The sequence below is a fragment of the Gracilinanus agilis genome, chromosome 3 (assembly GCF_016433145.1).
Source record: "Gracilinanus agilis isolate LMUSP501 chromosome 3, AgileGrace, whole genome shotgun sequence".
NCBI classification, from domain to species: domain Eukaryota; kingdom Metazoa; phylum Chordata; class Mammalia; order Didelphimorphia; family Didelphidae; genus Gracilinanus; species Gracilinanus agilis.
The window spans coordinates 350504747-350529429 of NC_058132.1; the positions used below are offsets into that span (position 1 = coordinate 350504747).

The following is a 24683-nucleotide window of genomic DNA, read 5'->3' on the forward strand; positions in this document are numbered from 1 at the left end:
TTCTCATGTGCTTATTGATACTTTTGATTTCTTTATCAAGCCATTCCCCAATTGATAAATGGGCAAGAGACATGAATAGGAAATCACTTATATTGAAATACAGTTATCAAATTTTTTTTAAAGACAGGGTCATGGTCCCCCAAGTTAAGAAGTGCTAGATTTTTATTTGTATACTTTGTATACTACTCCGCAGCTGAACTCAAGAGCTAGCCTCCCCTTACCCTCTTCTTTGGGTAGGTGAATCCCCTTTTTGTTCTTACTGATCCAAATGACTCCTGACTTTCATATCAATTTTGTTTTATATACAACTTTTTTTTTAGTTCAGTGCCTTATCTGTCTGATTCTTAAAATCTGATTCCCACCCTTCCAGGGAGTTTCCAGTGGTAAAAACCTTTGCCTCTGCACTCCTAAATGATCTCAAATCAAGGAGGATTCATTCAGAATCATGAATAAAACTGAGTCATAATCCTTGATAGTCTCCAACTCTAGTCCTACCTAGAAGCCTGTGGATAGAAGGGAGGCAGCACAGAAAGCAAAAAAAGAAAAAATAACAGATATAAAAGAGAACAAGTGTCTCAAAATAAATTTTCTTTGTTATTCTACACTTTGATCTAAGCATTGTCTCAATCTGCTTTATATATTTTCCCCATGTTTTATGTATTTGTTCATTCAACAGATGTTTATTGAATTTGTCTCTTATACAACTAAAGGACTCCTCCAAAACACAGTCTCAAAGTGTCCAATGGGACAGAAGGGTTGAAGAAAAAGGCTCCTCATTTAGTAAAAGATTGGCAGAAATAATGGTACCATCAAGGTTAGGGACTTTAGCATTGGGTAACAAGCTTCCCTAAATTGTTGAGCACAGCTGTTTTCTTAACTTGGGCTAGTGGAGGAATTTCAGAGTCAGTCAAATAGGTATCTATTAAGCACCTACTTATGATGAGTATTGAGGAAACAAAGAAAAAAGTAAAATGGGCTCTGCTTTCAAAAAGCTTACATTCTATGAGCAGAGACAGCAAATATGGACGTGAGTACATATAAAAATAAATGACACAGGGGCAGCTGGGTAGCTCAGTGGAGTGAGAGTCAGGCCTAGAGACAGGAGGTCCTAGGTTCAAACCCGGCCTCAGCCACTTCCCAGTTGTGTGACCCTGGGCAAGTCACTTGACCCCCATTGCCCACTCTTACCAATCTTCCACCTATGAGACAATACACCAAAGTACAAGGGTTTAAACAAACAAACAAATAAATAAATAAATGAATGAATGAATGAATGAATGAATGAATGAATGAATGAATAAATAAATAAATGACACAGTCCTATTAAAATAAGTAGAGGGCTAAAAGCAATTTTTTTTCTTTTAAGCTAGCAACTTCTTTACCTTGTCCTCTCTTCTATCAGGGAAGTTGCCTACCCCTTCTCTATTATTTAGTTTGGAGGTACAAGTGTTGTTCCTCAGACTAAGCAGGCTGAATTCATTACAATGATTCCCAAAGATGTCTCTGATTTTGTCACACTCTTCAGGGCAGAGCTGTGTTGCTGCTCTCTCTGTCACTGATTTATACTGGTTTAGAAGACCTGTTGCCATCCAGAAAAAGTTTGTTACCAGCAGCATTTGGAGTCCTGTTTGCCAAAGCAACTAGGATGGAAGAGAAAGGATGAGACAGGGAAACGGAGAAATCGTATGGATCATTAAAATAATCACAACCCATGGATGAGCAAGAGAATTCTCAGGCAATAATACTTTTGAAAGGGTGATAGGCTACAGAGAGATGAGGAGGAAAAATTGAGGAGGCGGGGACAGGGGAGGTAAGATGAAGACTGGGGGATGGGAAGCGAGTAAGGAAGTCAGAAAAATCTGTGTGATTATAATTCTCCAAGTGAGGAGTGTCCTGGTGATTTATAGCCAGTCACCAGTGATCTATCGGCTTCCTGTCAGCTGGGGGAAGGGATGGTGCTGTTCCCTTCAGCTAAGATGGATCTGTTTGATAATATCTCTTCCTGTGTGGGGCAAGGGAGCCCCTAATTTACATTTTTCCCCACTGAGTACATTTTTAAAAAAATATATTTTGTGGTTTTCTTTTTTATGTTTCTATAGTCTATATAGAAGAGAAAAGTAAATTCATAAATGGTGGGTTTTTAATGCCCTTGAAACCCTTTTTGATGCTAGTGTTAGGAGAAAAGGCCAACAGACATTTTAAATAGAAATTTTTTTGTTGATGTTGGAAAGACTTAAGCTATTTGTATAGGGGTGGTGAGTAGAGAGTGGACTTCAGTGATAGAAAGACCTAGGTTGAAGTTCTTCTACTTCCCTAAAGTGACTAAGTAACCATGGCAAGTCAGGTCCTTTCTCAATAGCCTGAAGATAGCCAAAAACCTGGGATAGGGATAGAGGTTGGACCTGTGACTTCATGAGTGTAAAGAACTCTGGGTAGTGGAAATTCTCTCTGCCAGTGCAAGTATGCAAACACTTTCTCTACAATTTATAACTTAGAGAATGGCCTATATCACTGAGAATTCAAGTAGCAAGCCTATAGTCACCCAGCCATTATGTGTCAGAGATCCCATTCTCTATCCACTCTCTTTCAAAACTAAGGTACTGCAGGATTATCAATCTATTCAGTGGGGGCAGTTATTATTCCAGGACCTCCCCATGTAGATGAAATCATAAATCTGACTCCTCACCAAAGAAAAAAAACATTATGGGGTTGGAAGAAGCCTTAAAGGCCATCAATTCCACCATCCTCAGTTTACATGTAAAGAACCTGGAGACAGACAAATTAAGTGATCTGTTGTTATCCAGGTAAGAAGTGGCAGACCTGGGATTCAAATCTAAGTCCATAGACTCACCCAGCATCACATCCATTGCATGATATTTTAGAAGACAAAATTCCTTCCTTCCCTAATTTCCTAGAATCATGAGATATAATAACACATCTCAGTTTAAATTGTGGTTATTTTCATAGCATATGTATCTGGTAGGATTGTAAAATGAGGAACATATTACAGTTAGTAGAAAACTGGAAATGAATCCACAAAGATCTCAATTCGTTGATCCTTAGATGCCATCTATGTGACCTTGAACAAATCACTTAACCATAATTTCCTCATCAATAAGATCAGGAAGATGGAGTCAACAGCCTCTAGATTCCCTTACAGCTCTAAATTAATGGTTTTCCTGATTTATGAAAATATAACATTCCATAGCTTAAAGAGCTATGTGGACTAGTCTCCATATATTTTTTAGTTACATATGATACATGAATGAATTCCTTCTTAAGAATATTGTAAAGGAGCTCAGTCACCTTTTTTTTCCTCTTCTTTATTTCAACTCTATATAAAGTTGTTCGTCCTTCATACTCCAAGAGGGCCAATGATATCATAGTGTATAAAATAGTTAGGAAAGGAAGGCCTAGTAGATAAAGGACACATCTTTGTCTCTTTAGTTTCTGTACATGTTTTCAATAACTACTCAGAAATTAAAGAAAAACGTCATTATTGAGTTGGATTTTAATCTATCAGATCACTCTAAGCCAAGGATATAGACTTAAACAACAGTTGCTAAAATTGGATCAATTGAAAATTGTTGTATTAGAAAGAAGATACATTACAGAGCTTCAGTTACTAGCTCCCAAATTCTTATTAGGACCATTGATCTGAATGTAGCTGCCCATTTTTCCTGGTATCAGGATGCTTAGGAAGATAATTGAGTCTTTCCTAAGATAACTAAGACTCTTGGGAAAAACTCTCACCAGCTACATTTAGCTCTTTTTCTGGAATTGATTCCAAGGAGTTAGATGGGATGAAGATAGAAATCAGTTCTCTTCAATCTTTCTGTCTTTATCTCTATCTCTCCTGTCAATAGCAGACTATAAAAACCTTAATTTTCCTTACTTCCTTAAATCTGTGCTTCTGCCCTCTGAATCCACAAATGATAAGAAGGACATAAAAGAGACTCTAAACTCCCACCACTCACTGCTCTTCAGTATGCAGTTTTAATAGGCCTAGGCAGTTGCCTTTATGGCAAGAATACCAGACTGGGAATCAAGAGATCCGAGTTCAAATCTTGCCTTTCCCAAGATTTGTCTTTTCACAGGCAAATAATTTGGCTTCACAAATTTTTAGCTTTCTTTTCTGTAAAATGACAGGATTGGATAAGAATATCTCTAGGGTTCTCCTTTCCTTTTATTAAGCTGTATGATTCTTTATATTACTACATTCTTGGTGCATACTTAAACTTTTTTGTTCCTATGGATAGCTTTTGATTTTTTAACCAATAATGGAGGGGGATAAAATAACCTGAAATGATAGACTATCCAAAAGCAACTCATTTGATTTTGGTATGTCTTTATTTAAATTTACATTTGTATATAAAGATAGAGAATTTCTTCACCCAGGACTTCCCATTATAAATAAAACCAGATGTCTAATCCCTCTTCCACCATATCCAATTCAAATTTGAGGGTATTCTAAGAACTTATAATATTTAAAATGGCACAAATTAGAGAGCTCTGACTAGAAGAATCAGATCTTTTCCCTGCTTTCCCATTTTGGCCACATTATCAGAAGTTCCAACCTTCCTTACTGAGATTAGACAGTGTCATGCCTCAGTCCAATAAATAACATTGTGCAAGTGCTATCAGGATTGTCACCTCCCCTAAAATTGGAAAGGGCTCAGATAAGAAAGTTTTTTTCTTTAGAGTCAATCTTCCTTACGTTTTAATGAGCAATGTGAAACAAAGTTCCCTTTTATGTTCAGAGGTCAATAATACCAATAGACCTCAAAAGCCTGATTTACCAATAAATATTACCAGGTCTGGTGTTATAAGATTTTTTTCTTTATAAAGGAAAAACCTAAAGTTAAATGAAATGAGTTGTCTAGTGATAAAGTCACAAACACAGATGACTTATTTCATATGGGGCACACTAAATAAAATGAAGTGTTAGGCAATAAATATATTTACAGTTTTGTTGTTCAGTTTTTTCAGTCATGTTTGAAACTTTATGATTCAATTTATAGTTTTCTGGAGAAAGACACTGGAGTGGTTTACCATTTCCCTCCCCAGCTCATTTTGTAGATGAGGAAATTGAGTCAAAGTTGCTTAAGTGACTTGGCCAGGGTCACACTGTTAGTAAGTGCAAGGTCAGATTTGAACTTGGGAAGGTGAATCTTACTTACACCAGGCCAGCACTTTATCTACTGCACCATTTCTATTACATAATGACTGCGTGTCCACTGATTTTTTTTCTCTTCATAGAAATGGAATTTCTCTGGTGACAGTTTTTAGTTAAAACTTAGAATTATTTTGCTCTAAGCAAGTTCATTTGGAGGGAGAGTGACACAAAAGACTGTCTATTACTAGGCAAATGAAGTAATGTTGAGAAAGAGAGAAACCTATCTACCAGAGAATATGGCCTAAGTCTTCATAGCATTGTTGAGAACCTCTGTGTGTGTGTGTGTGTGTGTGTGTGTGTGTATAAGGATTAATATTATGGATAAAGAACTGGAAGCCATCATAAACACCTTCATGTCAAACCTCTTCATCTTAACAATGAGTTAACTGAGGCACAGAGAGGCTCTACAACTTGATCACACAATTAGTGAGTGTCTGAGGTTCCTGATTCCAAGTCTAGTTAATAATTAATTAATATACCACAGGATAAGTTGCACTAGTGGAGGATACAGGTTCTGGAAAAGCTATGCAATAGTTGTCAGAGTAGCAAGATGGAACCAAGCAAAGGAGTGGAAATGATCCTGTGGGCTATTGAAAACAACAATGAAGGGACAGGGGAGAGCTTCCATAGAGAGGGAGGATAAGTAATATGCTAAAATCCTACTATAAATTCTTGGTTAACCCTGCCCCCATCCCCACCAAGTTCTGATTCTGAGTACTTGCATTTTGGGAAGCATATACTTAATAGAGGGCACCACTTCCATTATTTGGGAAATGGTTGAACAATCTGTGGCTTATGATTGTAATGGAATAATAGGGTATATGATGAGCAGGCTGATTTCAGAAAAATATGGAAAGACTTCCATAAACTGATGCAAAATGAAGTGAGCAGAACCAGAAGAACATTATTCCCAGTAAAAGCAATATTACCTAATTATAAACAATTAGATCTCCTCAGCTAGACAATGATCCAAGACTATTATATAGAATTCATGATGAAAAATCCTATCTACCTCTAGAGAAGAAACTAATGGACTTTTGAATGAAGATTTAAGCATATTATTTTTTACTTTATTTTCTTCTATACACATATATGTATTATATATATGAGTCTTCTTTCATAACATGATCAATGAGGAAATATGCTTTGCACAATTGCACATGTATAACCTAGATCAAATTGCCTATGATTTTAAGGAATGATTGGGGCAGAGGAGCAGAAAAAGAATTTGGAACACAAAATCTAGGAAATACATTTTAAAATTTGTTTTTATAGGTAATTGGGGGAAAATATCATGTGGAAAAATAGAAGTCATCACTCAAACAGTTTGACCCTTGATGCTGAGATTGAAAGTTAAAACTGAAAAAACAGGAATTATCTCATTTTAAGTAAAACACACAATGAAAAAAGTAAAAAGAAAAGACAAATATATATGCATGATCCTAATTGGAGAGAGAAATGCAGTAAAACTTACTGATGATTTAGTACAAAGAGGATTAAATTGATACAGATAGTTTTGATAAATAATTTGGATTTGCTCTAAATACTCAGCTGGAATATATTTAGCAGACAGTAAGTGCCTTATTAAGACTAAAGAGAAATGTGTAGTTGCAGTTGTAATTGTATCCACATTAAACATTAACTGAGGCTTAATAGCTAATAGTTATAGTATCAGTTATATCATGGTTAAACTGTCAGAATATGCTTTTTCATAATCTTCTTGTATAGACTGAATTACCATTTTTAAAAAATATCCAATTATATTAATCCTTTCTGTAGCACATTCCATAGCACTGTATAGTGTGACTAATATAGCTGATGTATGTGTTTGTACCAGCATTCATAATATAGTTTGATGTAAAGTATTTTTGAGATCCAGTGCTTGAATTTTTATGGGTTTGCATTCATTTTGTTTTTCTGACAGTTTTATGGACTCAGGTACCTGAATAGAGTAGATCAAAACCCTTCCATTTACCTTTTCAGTTTTTTTTTTTAAATTTCATTTCCTTTTTTGTTGCTGAACATTATAGGGCTATAGTAAGAGTGGGTAGTCCACATAACAGATAATAACACTGTGCAAATGTATAGTCATTTCTACTTTCCCATACTGATGATTAGGCACAGAATTGTGGGATATATATATATATGTATATATATATATATATATATATATATATATTTCACAAGATAAAATCATTATCTTCCTGGCTAACTTTTTTTATAATAGCTGACAGGCCTCATTTTATTATTCCAGTAGCTTTCATTAACCCCATGCTACATCATTCTCCCTAACTGCTTTCACTGTAGTTGTGATCAGCCTTTGTATAATCATATATACACAGATATATGGATGTAATGCCAAAAATAGTCATTCGTTCACTCTTTCATTCAACAAATATTTATGCAAGGTAGTATACTGGTGCTGTGGGAGAAACAAAAATAAATCAAATATGGTGCTTGGTAACAATAGCTTGCATTCCAGAACATATTTGCAAATAAATGTCTACATGTACACAAATGAATATTTGTATTTGAAGTATTTGACAGGTGACATAAGAGAGCTAGTATGGTGCAGGGCAAAAGGTGCTGCATCTGGTATCTGAGAGTCTAGATTCAAATCCTTTCTCTTCCACTTATCTGTATGACTCTGGAAAAGTCACTTAACCTCTAAGGACTTTTTTTTCTCATCTTTAGAATTACAGGACTAGGTTACTAGATTAGATGACCTCTAAGATCTGTTCCATTTCTAAATCTCTGAACCTATTAAAATACTATGCATGAAGTCAGCTAAATGTTTCAGTGGATTGAGAGCCAGCCTAGAGACAGGAGGTCCTGGGTTCAAATGTGACCTCAGACACTTCCTAGTATTGATTCCAAGACAAAAGATAAGGCTAAGGGTGCTAGAAGAGGAAATAAGACAACTTCCAGCTAAGGAACATGGGAAGTCTTCATAAGGAAATTATATTTGAATGGTAATGATTGTCTCATCAATGAGAAATAAGGTAAAGAGAACATCAAGTGAAGAGGACATGATTTAATTCAATTAAGCAAATGTTAAATTAAGTAACTATGTACTATGTGCTAAATATTGGGAATATGGGAATGGAAAAAAATAGGTCTTGCCCTTAAAGAGTTTATATTCTATTGAAAAGAAATTATAGGTATATAACTTCGTGAATACAATATATGTAGACGGCAAATACAAAGTAATTTGCAGCTAAGTGGGGCAGTAGAAAATTCTTAAGTTAGAGAGTAAGAGAGAAATGATGAGACCTCCCTTGAGTAACATCAATTTGCCTGTTATATGGAGGTTAAACTCACAATGTGAGAGGCTGAATTCAAGCAGCCCAGTAAAAAGGCTCTGGTATTAGAGGGCAGCTAGTTTGTTAAGTGTACAGAACAGTGTCTGATGATGAAGGGTCCTGGGTTCAAATCTAACCTCAGGTACTTCCTTTATGTGTAACCCTGGCAAGTCACTCAAACCCCAATCCCTAGTCATGTTACCTCTCTTCTGTCTTAGAACCAATACCAGAAGAGAGATTATGGATGGAAATAAATATAGCAAATTGTCTACATAAAAATAATCAAACTTATGGAAGCTAAGGAAATTCCCATATGCCAACCTTCTCATCACAACAAATTTTGTAGAGAATAATCCATATCTGTACATCAAAATCATTGTTGATGTAATGGTAAAAATGGCACAGGCAGACTTTTATAAAAATGTGCTATAGAGGACCACATCTTTAAATTTATACAAATGACTAAAAGGTGGAAGGTATGCTCTTGTTATTTGTTGACTATATAACCCTTGTGATGATGCAGTTCTAAAGTGAATCCACTATCACTGGTTTTTCTTCTTACTATAAATCCTAATTTAATTAGTTAAATCTATTAATTGAGTCAATTCAATTCAGTAAACATTTATTTAGCACCATGTGATGCATTGGGGATACAAAAAGAAGCAAAAGACTTAACCCTGAGGAGTTTATAATCTAATGGAGGAGACAATATGATAATAAATACACAAAAAAGCAAGTTATGTACAAGATAAATAGGAAATAATTTATAAATGGACAATAATGGAATTAACAGGTGTTAAGGAAGCCTTCCTGTAGAAGATGGGATTTTAATTGGGATTTAAAGGAAGTTAGATAGGCCAGTAATCAAAACAGAGGAGGAAGAACATTACAGGTATGGAGGAGAGCTAGAGAAAATGACCAGAGCTGAGGGCTGGGGCATCATGTTTGTGAAACATCAAAGAATCAATTGTTAAATTTCCTAAAAATATATATTTTTTTCCCTTCACTGGTTCTCACTGTTTTGTGAGGACAATTCCGCTCATAATTTTTTGCCATCTTTCTCCATGAGATTTTAGAAACAAGTTAATATTCTAAACTACTGTTATTTCTAGACATCATATCTCTACTTAGTAAGTTAATCAAGTGTTTGATGACTAAAGCAATTTTGAGGTTTTTTGAATCTCCTTTTTTGTTTTAATTTATTTATGTAGGTTAAACATCCTTACGAAATTGTAATAATGGGTTTTAAGGTCTGTTCTTTTATCCATTTCAAAGTTTTTGACAGCAATGGCTGTGAAAAAAATTAAATTTAAATAGTTCAGGTTGGAGTTGCTTCAATTGACCACCATTATCTTCTCATTTTCATTCATTATTGATTTTGATCTTTGCTCTGAGTTAGTCATCTAAGTGTACACAGACAGACATGGTAGCCATATAGATAACTAGTCATTTCCTGTATGTTAATATATAATAAATCTAATTTGTGTCATTTTGTTTGCAGAATTTTCAGTAATTCCTGAATTTCTCCTTAAAGAAATAAATATATAGTCCACTCTTTGCTACCTTTTTAAAACTTCTGAACCATATTTTCCAAAATATATTTTCATCATGCTTCCTTATGTCCACCTTTGCACCAAAGTCACTGAATATTAAATTAAAGCATGAATGTGTATGAGAGACACAGAGAAAGAAATAGAAAGGGAGAGGGAGGGAGGGAAAAAGGGAGGGATAAAGAAAGTACCAATTTCTGAGTCAGTAAGATAGTCTTTCCCCCAACATATACTATCTATATTACCCTGAGAAAGTGACTTATTACCTCAGAGATCTAGACAACTCTCCAAGACTTTACATTTTGGAGAAAATGCTGACCTCTACTATAAAAGGAGTTACTCTGTAGTATGAAAATTACAGGCCCAGACCCCATCCTATGCATATGTATATACACATATATGACTCTCCCTTATCCAAAGGACCACAGCAACTCAGGGTCCTCATGAAAGTGAAGAAAGTGCAGAAAGGAATTTAATAAATTAATTATAAATATATGTAAAGGAATTTAATAAATTAATTATGTACATCTATTTATAATTAATTAAATTCCTTATATCATTTATTTTTTTTAAACCCTTAACTTCTGTGTATTGGCTCCTTGATGGTAGAAGAGTGGTAAGGGTGGGCAATGGGGGTCAAGTGACTTGTCCAGGGTCACACAGCTGGGAAGTGTCTGAGGCCGGATTTGAACCTAGGACCTCCAGTCTCTAGGCTTGGCTCTCAATCCACTGAGCTACCCAGCTGCCCCTATATCATTTATTTTTAATCTTTGTTTATACCAGGTATTTATGTTTCTATTTCTATCTATGAGAGAAAAAGAGAGGAGAGGACAGGGGAAGAAAGGAGAATCATAGAAAAAGAACTGAAATCCTTATTGTTCAGGTCAGGAAACCAGAAAAAGAAAGCCAAAGATATTTAAGTGACTTGTCCATAGTCACAGTTAATGCTAAGAGTCAAGATGCAAAGCCATATCATGGGACTCCATGTTTTTTTTTCTTTCTTCTCCAAAGTTGTTTTTTTCTTTCCACCACATTGGTTCCCAGTCATTGCTTATGTTTAAAAAAGAACAAAAGCATTTTAAGAAATCAAATGACAACATAATTTTAATTAAGCATTTTTCATAGTGATAAAATGGAAAAATACAATTACTTATTAAGCACTCACTGTTTTCAGAGCACACTTCTCAGTTTGGGGAAAATTCAAAATTTGGATCAACAAGAGGAGACAATTCTTGTCTTCAAGGAATTTATATACATTTAATTGAGATTACATTATTATTGAAAAACTGACAAATACTAGCAAGTTATACTTGTAGGGAAGGTGCAAGAGAATAAATGATGTCAGCTTTAAGATATTTTTAAAGAGGAACATTTTAGTTCTTCTTGAAAGCAAAAACCACAGAAAATTAACATTTAACAACTTCATTAATGATCTAGAAGAGGCAAGCAAACAGCCCATTAATTAAATTCACAGATGATCTAAATTGAGAGGTGCTGTAAATGCTAGTAAGGACACAGATATGATGTTAGAGCCTGGGAACTGGCAAGATGAAATTCAGCATGGAAAGAGGCAGCCAACACATGCAAAAATACTTCTTATGTATCTTACACATTTCCCCAAATAACTCAAAATATTTCAAATATAGTACATTATCAATCTCTATAATATTACTGGAATAGAGGGATGCATATCATTATGTTTGGCTGCCTGAGAAACTGAGGCACTGAATAACATGTTGTCCCTGTGTATTTGATATATGAAAAAGAGAATAGACATTACATCTTGACTTTTGGATTTTGGCTTTTTGGAACAAATGCTCTTTCTAAATATCAAAGGAGAAAAGATACCAGCTAAAGTTGAAGAATAGACTAGTAAATATTTTTGCACCATAGATGAGGCTTTTTAAAGTGAACTATCTATTTCCTCATACAAGTGTAAGGGTAGCTAGCCTAAGTAAATCCATGCTGGAAAGGGTGTGGGTGTTAGAAAGATAGAAGAAGAAATGAGAGAGAGACAGAGACAGAGAGATAGAGAGAGACAGAGACAGAGGGAGACAGACAGAGAGTATAGATATAGATGCAAACATATTTTGTGTTTAGAGAATGTTTTATGGTTAAGGAATATTTTATACTCTGAAAAATAGACATTGTTGATATCATCTCCATACTAAAGGAGAGAAAGTTGAGACTTGGAGAGAATGAGACTCAGAGATAATAGTGCCTTGATATGAGATGATAAAGCTAGCAAGTAATTTAATGAAAATGGGAATGTCTATAATATCTTTAGGAGAAAGGGATGCATATCATTGTTTGGCCGCTTGGGAAACAGAGGCACTAAAATGTATGTAAATCAGAGATTCAGAGTTGGAAGGGACCTTAGAGACCATCAAGTTAAACTCATTATTTTACTGGCAAAATAATCTGAGAGCTAGAAATTTTATGTGCCTTGGTCAGGGTCATAGAGATATTAAGTTACAATGCTGGAGTTCAAACCCAGAGTGACTTGACTCCAAATCCACCATTCTTTTCATCGTTCTACTCTCCCTCTCCTAGTTACATTTTCCACCTCTTACTTTGCAACTATTCTGTTTTCCTTTCATTCCCACCCAAAGGTAGAGTAGTTTCATGCTTGACTGCAACGAATCAAATCTCAGAGTAGGAATGCAGGCCTTGACTTGGGAACACAGTAACATTTTGCCATAGAAGTTTGACCTTTGCTCATCTCCTCCTTCCCCTAAATGTTGCACATCTGGCAACACTGAATTAAGAGGTATGCATAGGAAACAATGTTTGTGACATTTTTTCTTCCTGACCAGGTTATACCTAGCCAAAGGGGAGGCAAAGAGAAGCTTATCATCTTTATTTCACAGCACTTAAGAGGGAGCACCAATATCCTATGCTTCGAGAAAGAAAAAGGAGAAAACTAGGCTCATTTTGAAATTGTATACTTTTTTGTTGTTTGCTCATGTCTTTACTCTTTCTTTTCTTTTGAGACAAGGCCTCTGTTGGGATTTTAACTTGAGCAATCATGCAGATCAACTACCTTTATTTCATTGCTTTTTTTGGCATTTGCAAGCAGAAATGGGGTTTGATTTTGTCTTCGCTCCTTTGTGGGAAGTACTATATCATTCTAATGTGGCTAGAAGAGATGCCACTCCATTCTCAGGATAGTCAACACCTGCTGTTCTCAGCAGCTGGAACCAAAACTTTGGCAAGGGATTGGTGATTGCTCTCACCTTTCTTTAACAGAGTAAATACTCTGCTTTGATCTCCCTTGTCTTCCCATCTGAGTGCTTTTACACTTCTCATTCTAAAACAGTAAGTGTTAGAGGAGGATTGAGAAATACAAATAATCTTAGCTACCTACAAAAATGGGGCATTTGGTTAGCCATAACTGCAATATGGCTGTGTGGAAGAATGCTTCAAAGATTAAGGCTGAGTCAAAAGAACAAATTTTAAGAAGTTAGTCACCATACCAGACACTGAGTATTTTTTTCTTCTTCTTTTTTTATTTAGAATATTTTCCCATGGTTCCATGATTCATGATTCCTATCCCACTCTTTTCTCCCTCCTCCCAGAGCTGACAAGCAGTTCCACTGGGTTATATAAGTACCATTGTTCAAAACCCAGTTCCATGTTATTAATATTTGCAGTAACGTGATCCTTTAACATCAAAATCCTAATTCTATCCCTATTAAACTACATAATTGATCATATGTTTTTCTTCTGCATTTCTGCCCCCACCGTTCTGTACATGTGGATAGCTTTCTTTCTCATAAGTTCCCCTGGATTGTCCTGGGTCATTGCATTGCTGCTAGAAGTAAAGTCCATTACATTTGATTGTGCCACAGGGTATCGTCTCTGTGTACAGTGTTCTCCTGATTCTGCTCTTTTCACTCTGCATCAATTCCTGGAGGTCTTTCCAGTTCATATGGAATTCCTCCAGTTCATCATTCCTTACAGCACAATAGTATTCCATCACCATCAGATACCACAATTTGTTCAGTCATTCCCCAATCGATAGAAAACCCCTCATTTTCCAATTTTTTTTTGCCACCACAAAGAGCATGGCTATAAATATTTTTTTAACAAGTCTTTTTCTTTATTATCTCTTTGGGGTACAAACCCAGCAGTGCTATGGCTAGATCAAAGGGCAGGCAATCTTTTAAAGCTATTTGGGCATAATTCCAAATGACCCTTCAGAATGGTTGGACCAATTCGCAACTCTACCAGCAGTGTATTAGTGTCCCAATTTTGCCACATTGCCTTCAATGGACAGAGTATTTTTGATGGGCATCTTGACACAGTGGATAGAAGGGCTGACTTTGTATTCAAGAAAACTTAGATTCAACCAGTACTATAATATCAGTGCTACTTGAGTAATCTTTGATGAATTTAAATGATTGAAATCTATAACTCATTAAAACTGGAGTAGGGAAGACCTGAATTCATATCCTGCCTCAGACACTTATTTTATTTGTGACCTTGCAGAAGTCATTTAACCTCAGTTTGTATCAGTTTCCTTACTATAAAATAGAAATAATAATAGCATTTAGCTCCCGGAGTTGTGAGGATAAAATGAGTTTATATTTATAAAGCAATTAATTTATTGCCTGGCACATAGTAGGAGTTTCATAAGTGTTAGTTTTTATTAATATTTCTATTATTGTTGCTATTATACTTGATTTACTGATATGTCTTGGTGGAGGGAGTTTACTTCTATGAGTAGCCCTAAGATGAAATCACAAATTCATTCATATAACCACAGCTGCCTCCATTACTCAAAAAGAAATGATGCTCTTTAAAGACTGAAATTTTAGGAAGTATTTTACAAATGAATACTTATGGACAGAATATTTCACATTGCTTCTGGGGATTCACAAGTAAATAAAATATAGGTCTTGGAAGCTTACAATAGAATTGGAGGAATATGGCAAGAGTTATGATTGACATGAAGAATAATTAGATAAGTACAAAGGAAAAATCCAAAAAAAGTGTTTTGTTTTATTTCTTATTTCTAGGGGAGGAAAAAGAAAATGCATGTAATCCTAAATTCTGTTTCTCAGCTTTGATAAAGTAAAAAGAAGACAAGCTTAAAGAGAACTGCAATACAGTCTTGGCTATGCCACTTATAAGCTGTGAGATAGTGATTAAATCACTTTACCCTTGAATTTCCTCTTCCAAAACAACTAGAAAATAGGAAATAATAATACCTACTTTGCCTACTTCCCTCACAGGATGTTGACAGTCAGATGAGATAAAATGTTTTGCAAATTGGGGAGGGGGACAGTATCAGATATAAACACCTGACTGTGAATATTATCTCAGCTGATCCTAACAACAATTCTGGAAGATAGCTAGTGTTATGATCCCCATTTTTATAGCTGAGGAAACTGAACCAAATAGAGGCTAAGTAACTTGCCTGCCATCATACAGCTAATAAGTATCTGGGACTGCAAAGAGATAATAAAAAAGGGGAAAGGACCAACTTGTACAAAAATATTTGTAGCAGCTCTTTTTGTGGTAGAAAAAAATTGGAAATTGAGGGGATGTCCATTAATTGGGGAATGTTTGAACAAATTGTGGTGCTTTTTGGTGATGGAATACTATTGTATCATAAGAAAAGTTTAGCAAGTTGATTTCAGAAAAAGCTGAAAAGAACTACATGAACTGATGCAGAATGAAATACGCAAAACTTGGAGAACATTGTATATAAACAGCAATATTGTATGATGGTAATCTGTGAAAATTTTGCTACTCTCAGCAATGCAATGATCTGGGCCAATACTGAAACACTTATTTTATTTTTTTATTTTTTTTAAACCCTTAACTTCTGTGTATTGGCAACTTGGCAGAAGAGTGGTAAGGGTGGGCAATGGGGGTCAAGTGACTTGCCCAGGGTCACACAGCTGGGAAGTGTCTGAGGCCGGAATTGAACGTAGGACCTCCTGTCTCTAGGCCTGACTCTCAATCCACTGAGCTACCCAGCTGCCCCCTGAAAGACTTATGATAAGGTCTGGTTTCCAACTCCAGAAAAAGAACTGTTGGAGTCAGAAAAATGCAGATCAAGGAATACTACCCTTCATATCTGTATATTTCCAGTTTCGTTTGGGGGTTTTGGTTTTGTATGAGAGTACTCTTACAACAATGGCCAATATGGAAGTGTGTTTTGCATGATAATAAAATAAATTAAAAAAACAATTATCTGGGGCTGGATTTGACCTCATTTCTAACTTTCAATCAACTGTGCCATGTTACTGCATAATAATTCTATAAATTTGATAGTTTTACTTAATTTTCATCCATCTAATGCAAGAGTTCATAACCTTTGGTTTACTAACCACTAAGAGTTCCATGAATATATTTCAGAAGATCCAGGAATTTATATAACACCTTGATAACTTTATTCCCATTTATGGGTTTATTCCCATATAATTCCCTTTATAATTATAAGTGTTTTATTCACTTAAAACATTTTGAGAAGGGGTTTATATGATTTACCAGATAGCCAAAAAAATCTATGAAACAAACAAAAAAATAAAAACTCCAATTTAAAGGCAGGAATATCTTTTTCAAAATATGGATGAATTCTGTTTTTATATCACAATATTTACTATATCTACTCCTCACTCCAGAATATTCTTCTTTGAATCAAAGAAAAATATTATATACAATTTTCTGCTTTTATCATCTCAAGCCTCTATGACAAAAAGAGGAAAGTATGTTTCATTTACCTATTCTGGAAGACCCTTTAAGGAAGAAACAACCGGTCAGTTCTCAGGATTTCATGTGAAAGAGAAGTAATGTAATCATTGGGTCTCTTCTTCCTTTTCATCACTTTTTTTTTTCTGCTTACTCTTTTTGAGGTCTGCCATCTACCAGTAGTGGATAGAATAAAATTAGATGTAGCTATGGCTCGGATCCTAATGCTGCCATTCTCCTCTTACAGGTGTTATGTAGAAGATAAAAGCTCCAAGGTGGCCTGGTTAAACCGATCTGGAATCATTTTTGCTGGACATGACAAGTGGTCCCTGGACCCCCGGGTTGAGCTGGAGAAACGGACTGCTCTGGAATACAGTCTCCGCATCCAGAAAGTGGATGTCTATGATGAAGGCTCCTATACATGCTCAGTGCAGACACAGCACCAGCCGAAGACCTCCCAGGTTTACTTGATCGTCCAAGGTAAGCTGGGAGGGATCTGGGAGGGCAAGATGAATAAAGAATATCTAGAGTGAATATAAAGCCTTTTTATTCTCCAGATGGCAGACCAATATCCACATACATAATGTCACTTAAGTATCTAAGTTTTTGTTTCCTTTTCATTTTAATAGTAAAAGGGTATTTAAGTAAGTGGATTGAACAGAATTTCTAGAGGAGATGTCTTGCCTATATGACCCATCTTGATATGCTAAAGCTTGATAGCTAAGGGATACAGTAAAATAACCTTGTATTTGGAGTCAGGAAGATATGCGTTTATGTCTTACTTTTGACTCTTTAACAGAATGACCCTGAACAAATCACCAAACCTTTTTATTCCTCAATTTTCTCTAAAGTAAAAAATGAAATAGGGATATTAATAGCACCTATCTCACAGGATTGTTGTGAGGATCAAATGAGAAATCTGGAAAGAGGGATAGAGATCCTAGCATGCAGCTATAATACTACTAATTTAAGCTAACATATAGATTTGGATATGAACTTATGGTTTGGAAAGTACTTTAGAGAGATAACCTTAATTTCAATAGAATTTTCATTACCTAAAATGTATATAGTGTGCTTAAGCAAGAGATAGATGTCTTGTCTGTCAATCTATCTAAAGCGTTTTGCAAGCCTTAAACAATATATGTTAGCTGTTTGTAATATCATAGCTGCATGTTAGAGCCCCTGTTGTCACCATCATCCCTCTGTGAGAGATGGGACAACTGAGTAAATGTGCTGGATTTCTGCTTTTTGACACAAGGCTACTTTTCTATTGAGTCATTCAGGGAACTTTGTGGCACCAAGCAATATGGTATGCACTGTGATCCCACATACTCTTGGGTGCCACATTATTACTCAGATCGTAGGAGGTATGGATGCTTTTCTGGGTTTGGGATAGTTTGGTTCTCTGGTCCTTGGCCTTAGGAAAACAACAACAAAAAAAAAGGAAGGGGAAATGTCTGTGGCATGCTTTTGCTAAACTGGAGACATTCTGAGAACAAAATCTCAGTGGCCTTGGTATTGAAGGGATGCCACTCAGGCACTGTGCAGATTACCTTCGGGTGTTGACTGGGTCCCAGCAAGACAAAGTGTTGGTCATTGATTGCAATGTCACAGATCTATAAAAGTAGTGGGAGCACTCTACTTATGAAGTATGGTTTCCAGGGGACAACCTATCCAGGATTGTAGAAGATGGAGACCCTAAATGCAGTTCAATTACTCCCCTCCAACAATCACCCCATGGAGTCTCTTTTCCCTGAGCAGTGGCAGAATTTTACTACAAGTGAAATCAAGCCGCATTCTCTTTTAGTCCATCTATCAGAAAAGATCTAAACATCAACAAATATTAAGGCTGTGTGCATGTATTCTTGATTTACAATTTTATGTAAATTTGATGCAAATTAGCCATGGCCCTGGGGCTCCTGTCAAGATTCCAAGGCAGTCAGTGGTGTGGCAAAGTTTGAACGCAGCTTCTGTTAATGTGTTATGGAATTGATTATTGCAGGGTTTAAATTATTGCTCTCCCAACTCCTCTGATTAATAGATTGAAACTAGAATAAAATACATTAGAGACTGTCAGGAGCAGGGGTGGTTTAGTCATGTGACCTCTATCTTGGTCCATTTGCAGTGGCTGACAGCTTCATTTTATTGTTTATATGCAGAAGGTGTGTTTGCTGACTTACAAAATCCCAGTTATAAACAGGGGGCACAGTGTACGGGAGCCCAGTTTGCAAGTCCTGGCTCTACCACTTTTCAGATTATGACCTTGGGCACAAGTCACTTAACTTTCCTCAACCTGTTTCTCCATCTGTAGAATGGGGTGGACAGGACACAAACTACCTCCCTTCCACAGAATGAGATGATGTAATTAACATATTCTGTGACACTAAAGTACAACAAAAGTATGAACCATGATTATTTTAGCTCAGTTGCTTGGAATAGAATTATTTACCTTTTGAAAAATATTTCCCCCTAATTTGTGTCTTTGGCTTAAAGAGAAGTCAAGTCAAAAAACATTTATTAAGCACATACTATTTGCCAGGTCCTATGCTAAGCCCTGAAGGATACAAAGGAAAGTGAAAAGTGGGCCCTATTTTAAAGGAGCTCACAGTCTAATGGAGGAGACAAAATGTTATTAATTATGCATAAATAAGATATAGACAGGAAAGATTGGAGATAATCAGCTGAGGGAAGGAACTAGTGTTAAAAAGGATCCACAAAGGTTTTTTTTAAAAGGTAGGGTTTTTATTAGAATTTGAGGGATTCCAGGGAAGCCAGGAGATAGAAATAAAGGGGTTTCTTGTATTTATCTATTTTTAATGGGCTGTATTATTCAGTAGGATATAAATTCCTTCAGGCCAAAAGTTATATCCCTAACACTTAGCAGAGTACCTTATTCATAGTAGATTTAAAAAAGAAACAAAACATTACCTTCTTTCTTAGAACCAATCCTAGATATGAGTTCCAAGGCAAAAGAGGAGTAAGGCTTGGGCAACTGGGGTTAAGCGACATGCCCAGCGTCATGCAGCTAAGGAGTATCTGGGACCATATTAGAACTCTGGAACTCCCATCCCTAGGCCTGGTTCTCTATCTACTGAGTCACCTTGTTGTCCCATTAGATTCTAAATAAATGTTTTTTTTTAAGGGATGCATGAAACATAGACCTTGTGTATAGAACCCATTTCTGCTCCTAAATACATAAATAAAAAGATATGCAAGGGCCTAAATACTAATTTAAAGTTTGGATCTTTACGAAGCTTTTTTATGGAAACTCAACAAAAGTCAAGTGAAGTCAAATCAACAAGGATTTATTAAGCACCAACTATGTGCTGGGCATTATAACAAGTCCTGGATAATACATCACGAAGCCCCAACATGATTCAATTCTCTTTATTTCTTCCCAAAAATCTAGCTGGAGATTTACAAATGAAAACCAATTGAACATAGACTTATTAAGCACTTACTATGTGTTTTGTATAGAACTAGAGTTTAAGGATATGAAGACAAATTGATTCTACTGGGGGATCAGCACTATCAATGCTTGCCAAACAATTTTAGTACTTTTACGGACCTTAATGTTATTGGAAGCCTCCCAGGGAAACCAACACAGGATATTATGTATGGATTATTTTCTTCAACTGGATGAAATTGGATGTTCTTAAATGTTTGTGTTGCATTCCTTTCAGAGTCTGCCAAAACTGTAGAATCTTTGAGTTGGAAAGAACCTTAGCAATAATCTCCTCCACTCTCTACATGAGCAGGAATTTCTTCTACAATATTCTCACCAGATAATCATCTAGCTTCTCATGTGGCAGCCAACTACCTCTTGAGGCAGTCTATTTCATTTTGACCAATTTTCATTATAAGGAATTTAGTTCTTCTATCGAACTCTCTGTTTCCCTATAATATCTACCCATTGCTCCTGGGTACAGGATGTGCAGGGAAGATTAGGTTAGGCACCTGTTCCCTCCCTTAATGGTTGGCATTTCAGGGGTCTCACTTGGTTCCCAATATCCTAAATCTTTTCATCAGTCTAGTCAGGCTGGTGTTCATTTAGCTATTGCCCTTCAGACATTGATAATCATAGATTTTTAGAACTAGGAAAAATACAGGCTTATAGGAACATATATTTAGTGCAGCGAGCTTCATTTTGCTTATGAGGAATCTGAGACCCAGAGATATTAGATTATTGGCCCAAGGTAAGTGAAAGAAATAATATTTGATCTCAAGTCTTCTGATTTGAAATTCAGCTGTCTTTTCATTGTAGTATAAAATCATTTTCTCAGACGCCTTAATTTGATATATGAAGAGGCAGAGGTCCATATGTCCCTAAGTGACTTCTGGGTGACAGATTTAGTTAGTGCCAGAATGGGGTGGGGTCTTATTCCCATCTCTATAGAATGAATTTAATGCTTTCTAGAAAGTAACAAGCTTTGATGACACAATGGATTGAACTCTAGGCCTGGATGACTCTGGAAGACCAGAGTTCAAATTTGGCCTCAGAAAATTGCTGGCTATGTGACTATGAACAAGTCACTTAACCTTTTTTTGCCTCATTTTACTCAAACGTAAAAGAATATAATAAAAGCACTAACTTCAAGCATTTCTGTGAGGATCAAATGACACAATATTTATAAAGAGTACTTAGCACTGTACTTGGAACATAGTAGGTACTATATAAATGTTTATTCCCTTCCCTTTGTGTCACTTCCTTTGCTGAGACATAGTCGGAGACATTTTAGATAAAAGTTGATTAACAGAAAATTGCTCAGAAACCCTTAAAGTGGCTTCAGGTTAAATCTGCATAATACCACATTATATCACACTGCTGGGTACCCTCAGATCTGTTTTTCACAAAAGAATTTTATCTGAGAACACTCCGGGCATTGGAAGAGCTTGACAAGCCATAAAATCTCATCCAGAAGGCAAGGGAGTAGAGATTATGCCAACAATGAGGGAGATCAGAGACATTTTGGAACAATCCAGATTAAATGGAGCCAGTTCTTACACAATAAATAAATAAATAACGTTCACTTATTAAATATTATCAACACACAATTTCATGTATGCTATTTTAGAAGGCAAGGAAAAGTTATGGTGAGAGAGCAAGCCTTGGAGCCAGGGAGATCTGGATTCAAGTGCTGCCTGTGACCCATAGTGAATGTGACCCTGTGCAAGTCAATTAATCTCTCAGTAATCTAAGCAACTCCCGAAGACTATAAGCTCCAGAGACAACATCAATCTGCACTGAGACAGGTTCCCTATAGCAATTAAATTGCAGATCATAGACCTAGTTCAAAAAAAAGGAAAAGTATCGCTGACATTGGAAGTTTCCCACGGTTCTTTTTTTCACATTGATTGGAACAGTTTGGTAGAATCCCTAGAGTCTTTCTCAATTAGCCAGTAATTGAGACAGTACAAAGATCCACTAACAAACCCTCTTTTGGCTCAACATTTCTTGTACCTTCTAAAGTTGACCTCACAAGGTATTACTGTATTAAGCAGACTCATTCTTCCCAGAAGGAGAATGAGAGTTTTTTGTTGTTTTTTTCAGAATAATAGAGTAAAAGAGACCCCAGAGCTGATCTATAAAATTATCATTTTATACATGAAGAAACTGAGGGAAAGACAGGTTGAATGACTTGCCCAGCCATTCAGAAAATAAGTTAGTTTTTGAACCCATATGTTTCATAAATTCTTACACAATAATCCAGGGGACTCAGAAATAAACAAAATTTAATCATCATATATTTTCCTGTAAGATACAAAGAGAACTGAGCAGTTAGATGGCACAGTGGATAGAGTGCCAGGCTTTGAGTCAGGAAGACTTCCAGAGTTAAATCTGGCCTCAGACATTTACTAGCTATGTGACCCTAGGCAAGTTATTTAACCCCGCTTACCTCTGTTTCCTCATCTGTAAAATTAACTGGTGAAGGAAAAGGCAAACCACTCTAGTATCTCTGCCAAGAAAACCCCAAATGGGGTCACAAAGATTTGGACATGGCTAGAAAAGAACTGAAAAACAACAATAGAGAGAATACATGTAAATTCATCCCTAGAAATGGTGCTATATTCTCCAGAAGAAAATATATGAATAAGTTATATTACCAAATTTGGGTTATAGTAGAAACTAGAATGGACTGCCCAAAGGACATGACAAGAAGAAGCAACTTTCAATGGAAAGGACTTCTGGATTGAGAGTCAGAACAGAATAATTCAAAACTTGCCTTTGCCACTTACTGAGTAATCTTTCTTCTTCTGTAAAACTGAGGGAATTGGTTTAGATAAGTATCTAGAGTCAGGAAGATATAAATTCAAATCCAGTTCCAGTTTTTTTTAGCTATGTAAATCTGGGCAAGCCATTTATGTTCTAGTTGCCTCAGTTTCCTCATCTATAAAACTGAGTTAATAAAAACATCTACCTTCCATGGTCATGAGGATAAAATGAGTCTTTGTAAGATATTTTCAAACCTTAAAGCATCATATAAATGCTAGAATTGATGATGATGAAGATATAAGAAGGGCAGTATGATAGGTATTGTTGCTACTCGGCTTTTTTCCTAGTAATGTCTGACTCTTTGTGATCCCATTTGGGATTTTTATGGTAAAGATACTGGAGTGGTTTGCCATTTCGTTCTCCAGCTTTTTTTCAGATGTGGAGATTGAGGTATCCAGAGTAAAGTGAATTGTCCAGGTTCACAAAGTAAGTGTTCAAGGCCATATTTGAACTTGTGTAGATGAATCTTTCTCTCTTCAGACCCACCACTCTATCCACCAAGCCATCTAGCTGAGAAGTGGAATGGTAATAACAGCTGAGTTCTAATACTATCTTTGCTAGTAATCTGCTTATCTAACCTTGGGCAAGTCATACATATTCTCTAGGCATCAGTCCCTTCAGCTCTCAAATGAAAGGACTGGACTAGATAGTCTCTAAGGCCCTTTTTAAGGTCCAGCATTCTATATTGCTAAGAGAGATACCTTGAGGTATCTCCCTTATTATTAACCTTGTGAGAGACTTGACATTCACCCAATTCCATATATAACCTGCTGAACTACCAGGCTCAGTTTCCTTCTGTCCATAGTGCTAGTTCCTGGTAACAGCAAGAGAACTTGTCTGTAAAATGTTGAACCCTGGGGGAGATGAGAAGAATTGTACTGGGGGTGCAGACAGATGAGGAGGGTGCAGGATGCATGTAACCATTTCTTCTCAGAGCTCCTGCCTTGTAATTAACCATGTCAATATTGATAAGCATCTCCATTATTTTTCCTTTGAGTCACATAAAGCTCAATTATAAGTACTTTTGTCACCTTATTTTTAAAACATCTAAAATATTATACTTCACAGAGCACTCCCTGGAGTTAGGTCTAAGTAAATCAGGCCTTAAAATGTGTTAGCAGAAGAATTTCTTGGTGATACTAGAACAAAAGTTTATTTTTGGAAACAAATTTTTCACCATGTAAATGAATGTCTGATAATATTCAGGGTTTCCTCTTTGGAAAAATATTTTTCATGACTAATAATTTCTCAACTATTTTTATTAATTTATTGAATGCCCAATTTATCATGACCCTGATTACAGTGTACCTATTCCACCAAATCAATGATCTATGATTTCACTGGTGTGGATATTCCTTCTAACAGACCAATTATAGTTCTTCTAAAGCTTAGGTTGGGTTGTTATGACCTACTCTGGCTGGCTGGAACGTTCCTCATCTTGAAGCATATTTGTTGATGATCCACTCCAAACTTAGCCAAGTTAGACTATATATATATATATATGTATATATATATATATATATATAAATATATATATAAATACATACACACACAAACACAAAATCACATATATGTGTATATATAATACACATATATATATACATTTATCTGTATATGTATGTTTGTGTATTTCTCTATATCTATACACACATACATAGATAGATAGATAGATAGATAGA

At 35.9% G+C, this 24683-nt stretch overlaps 1 protein-coding gene across 2 annotated transcripts in view; it reads left to right on the forward strand.

Annotated features, from left to right (window-relative positions):
• The window catches only part of LOC123242379 (limbic system associated membrane protein), a 798540-nt gene that overhangs the window by 448526 nt on the left and 325331 nt on the right, over positions 1 to 24683 (forward strand). For both annotated transcript variants that reach the window (XM_044670083.1, XM_044670084.1), the window contains exon 2: positions 16978 to 17210. In XM_044670083.1, the coding sequence (XP_044526018.1) occupies positions 16978 to 17210 (233 nt within the window). The remainder of the gene's footprint in view (positions 1 to 16977; positions 17211 to 24683) is intronic.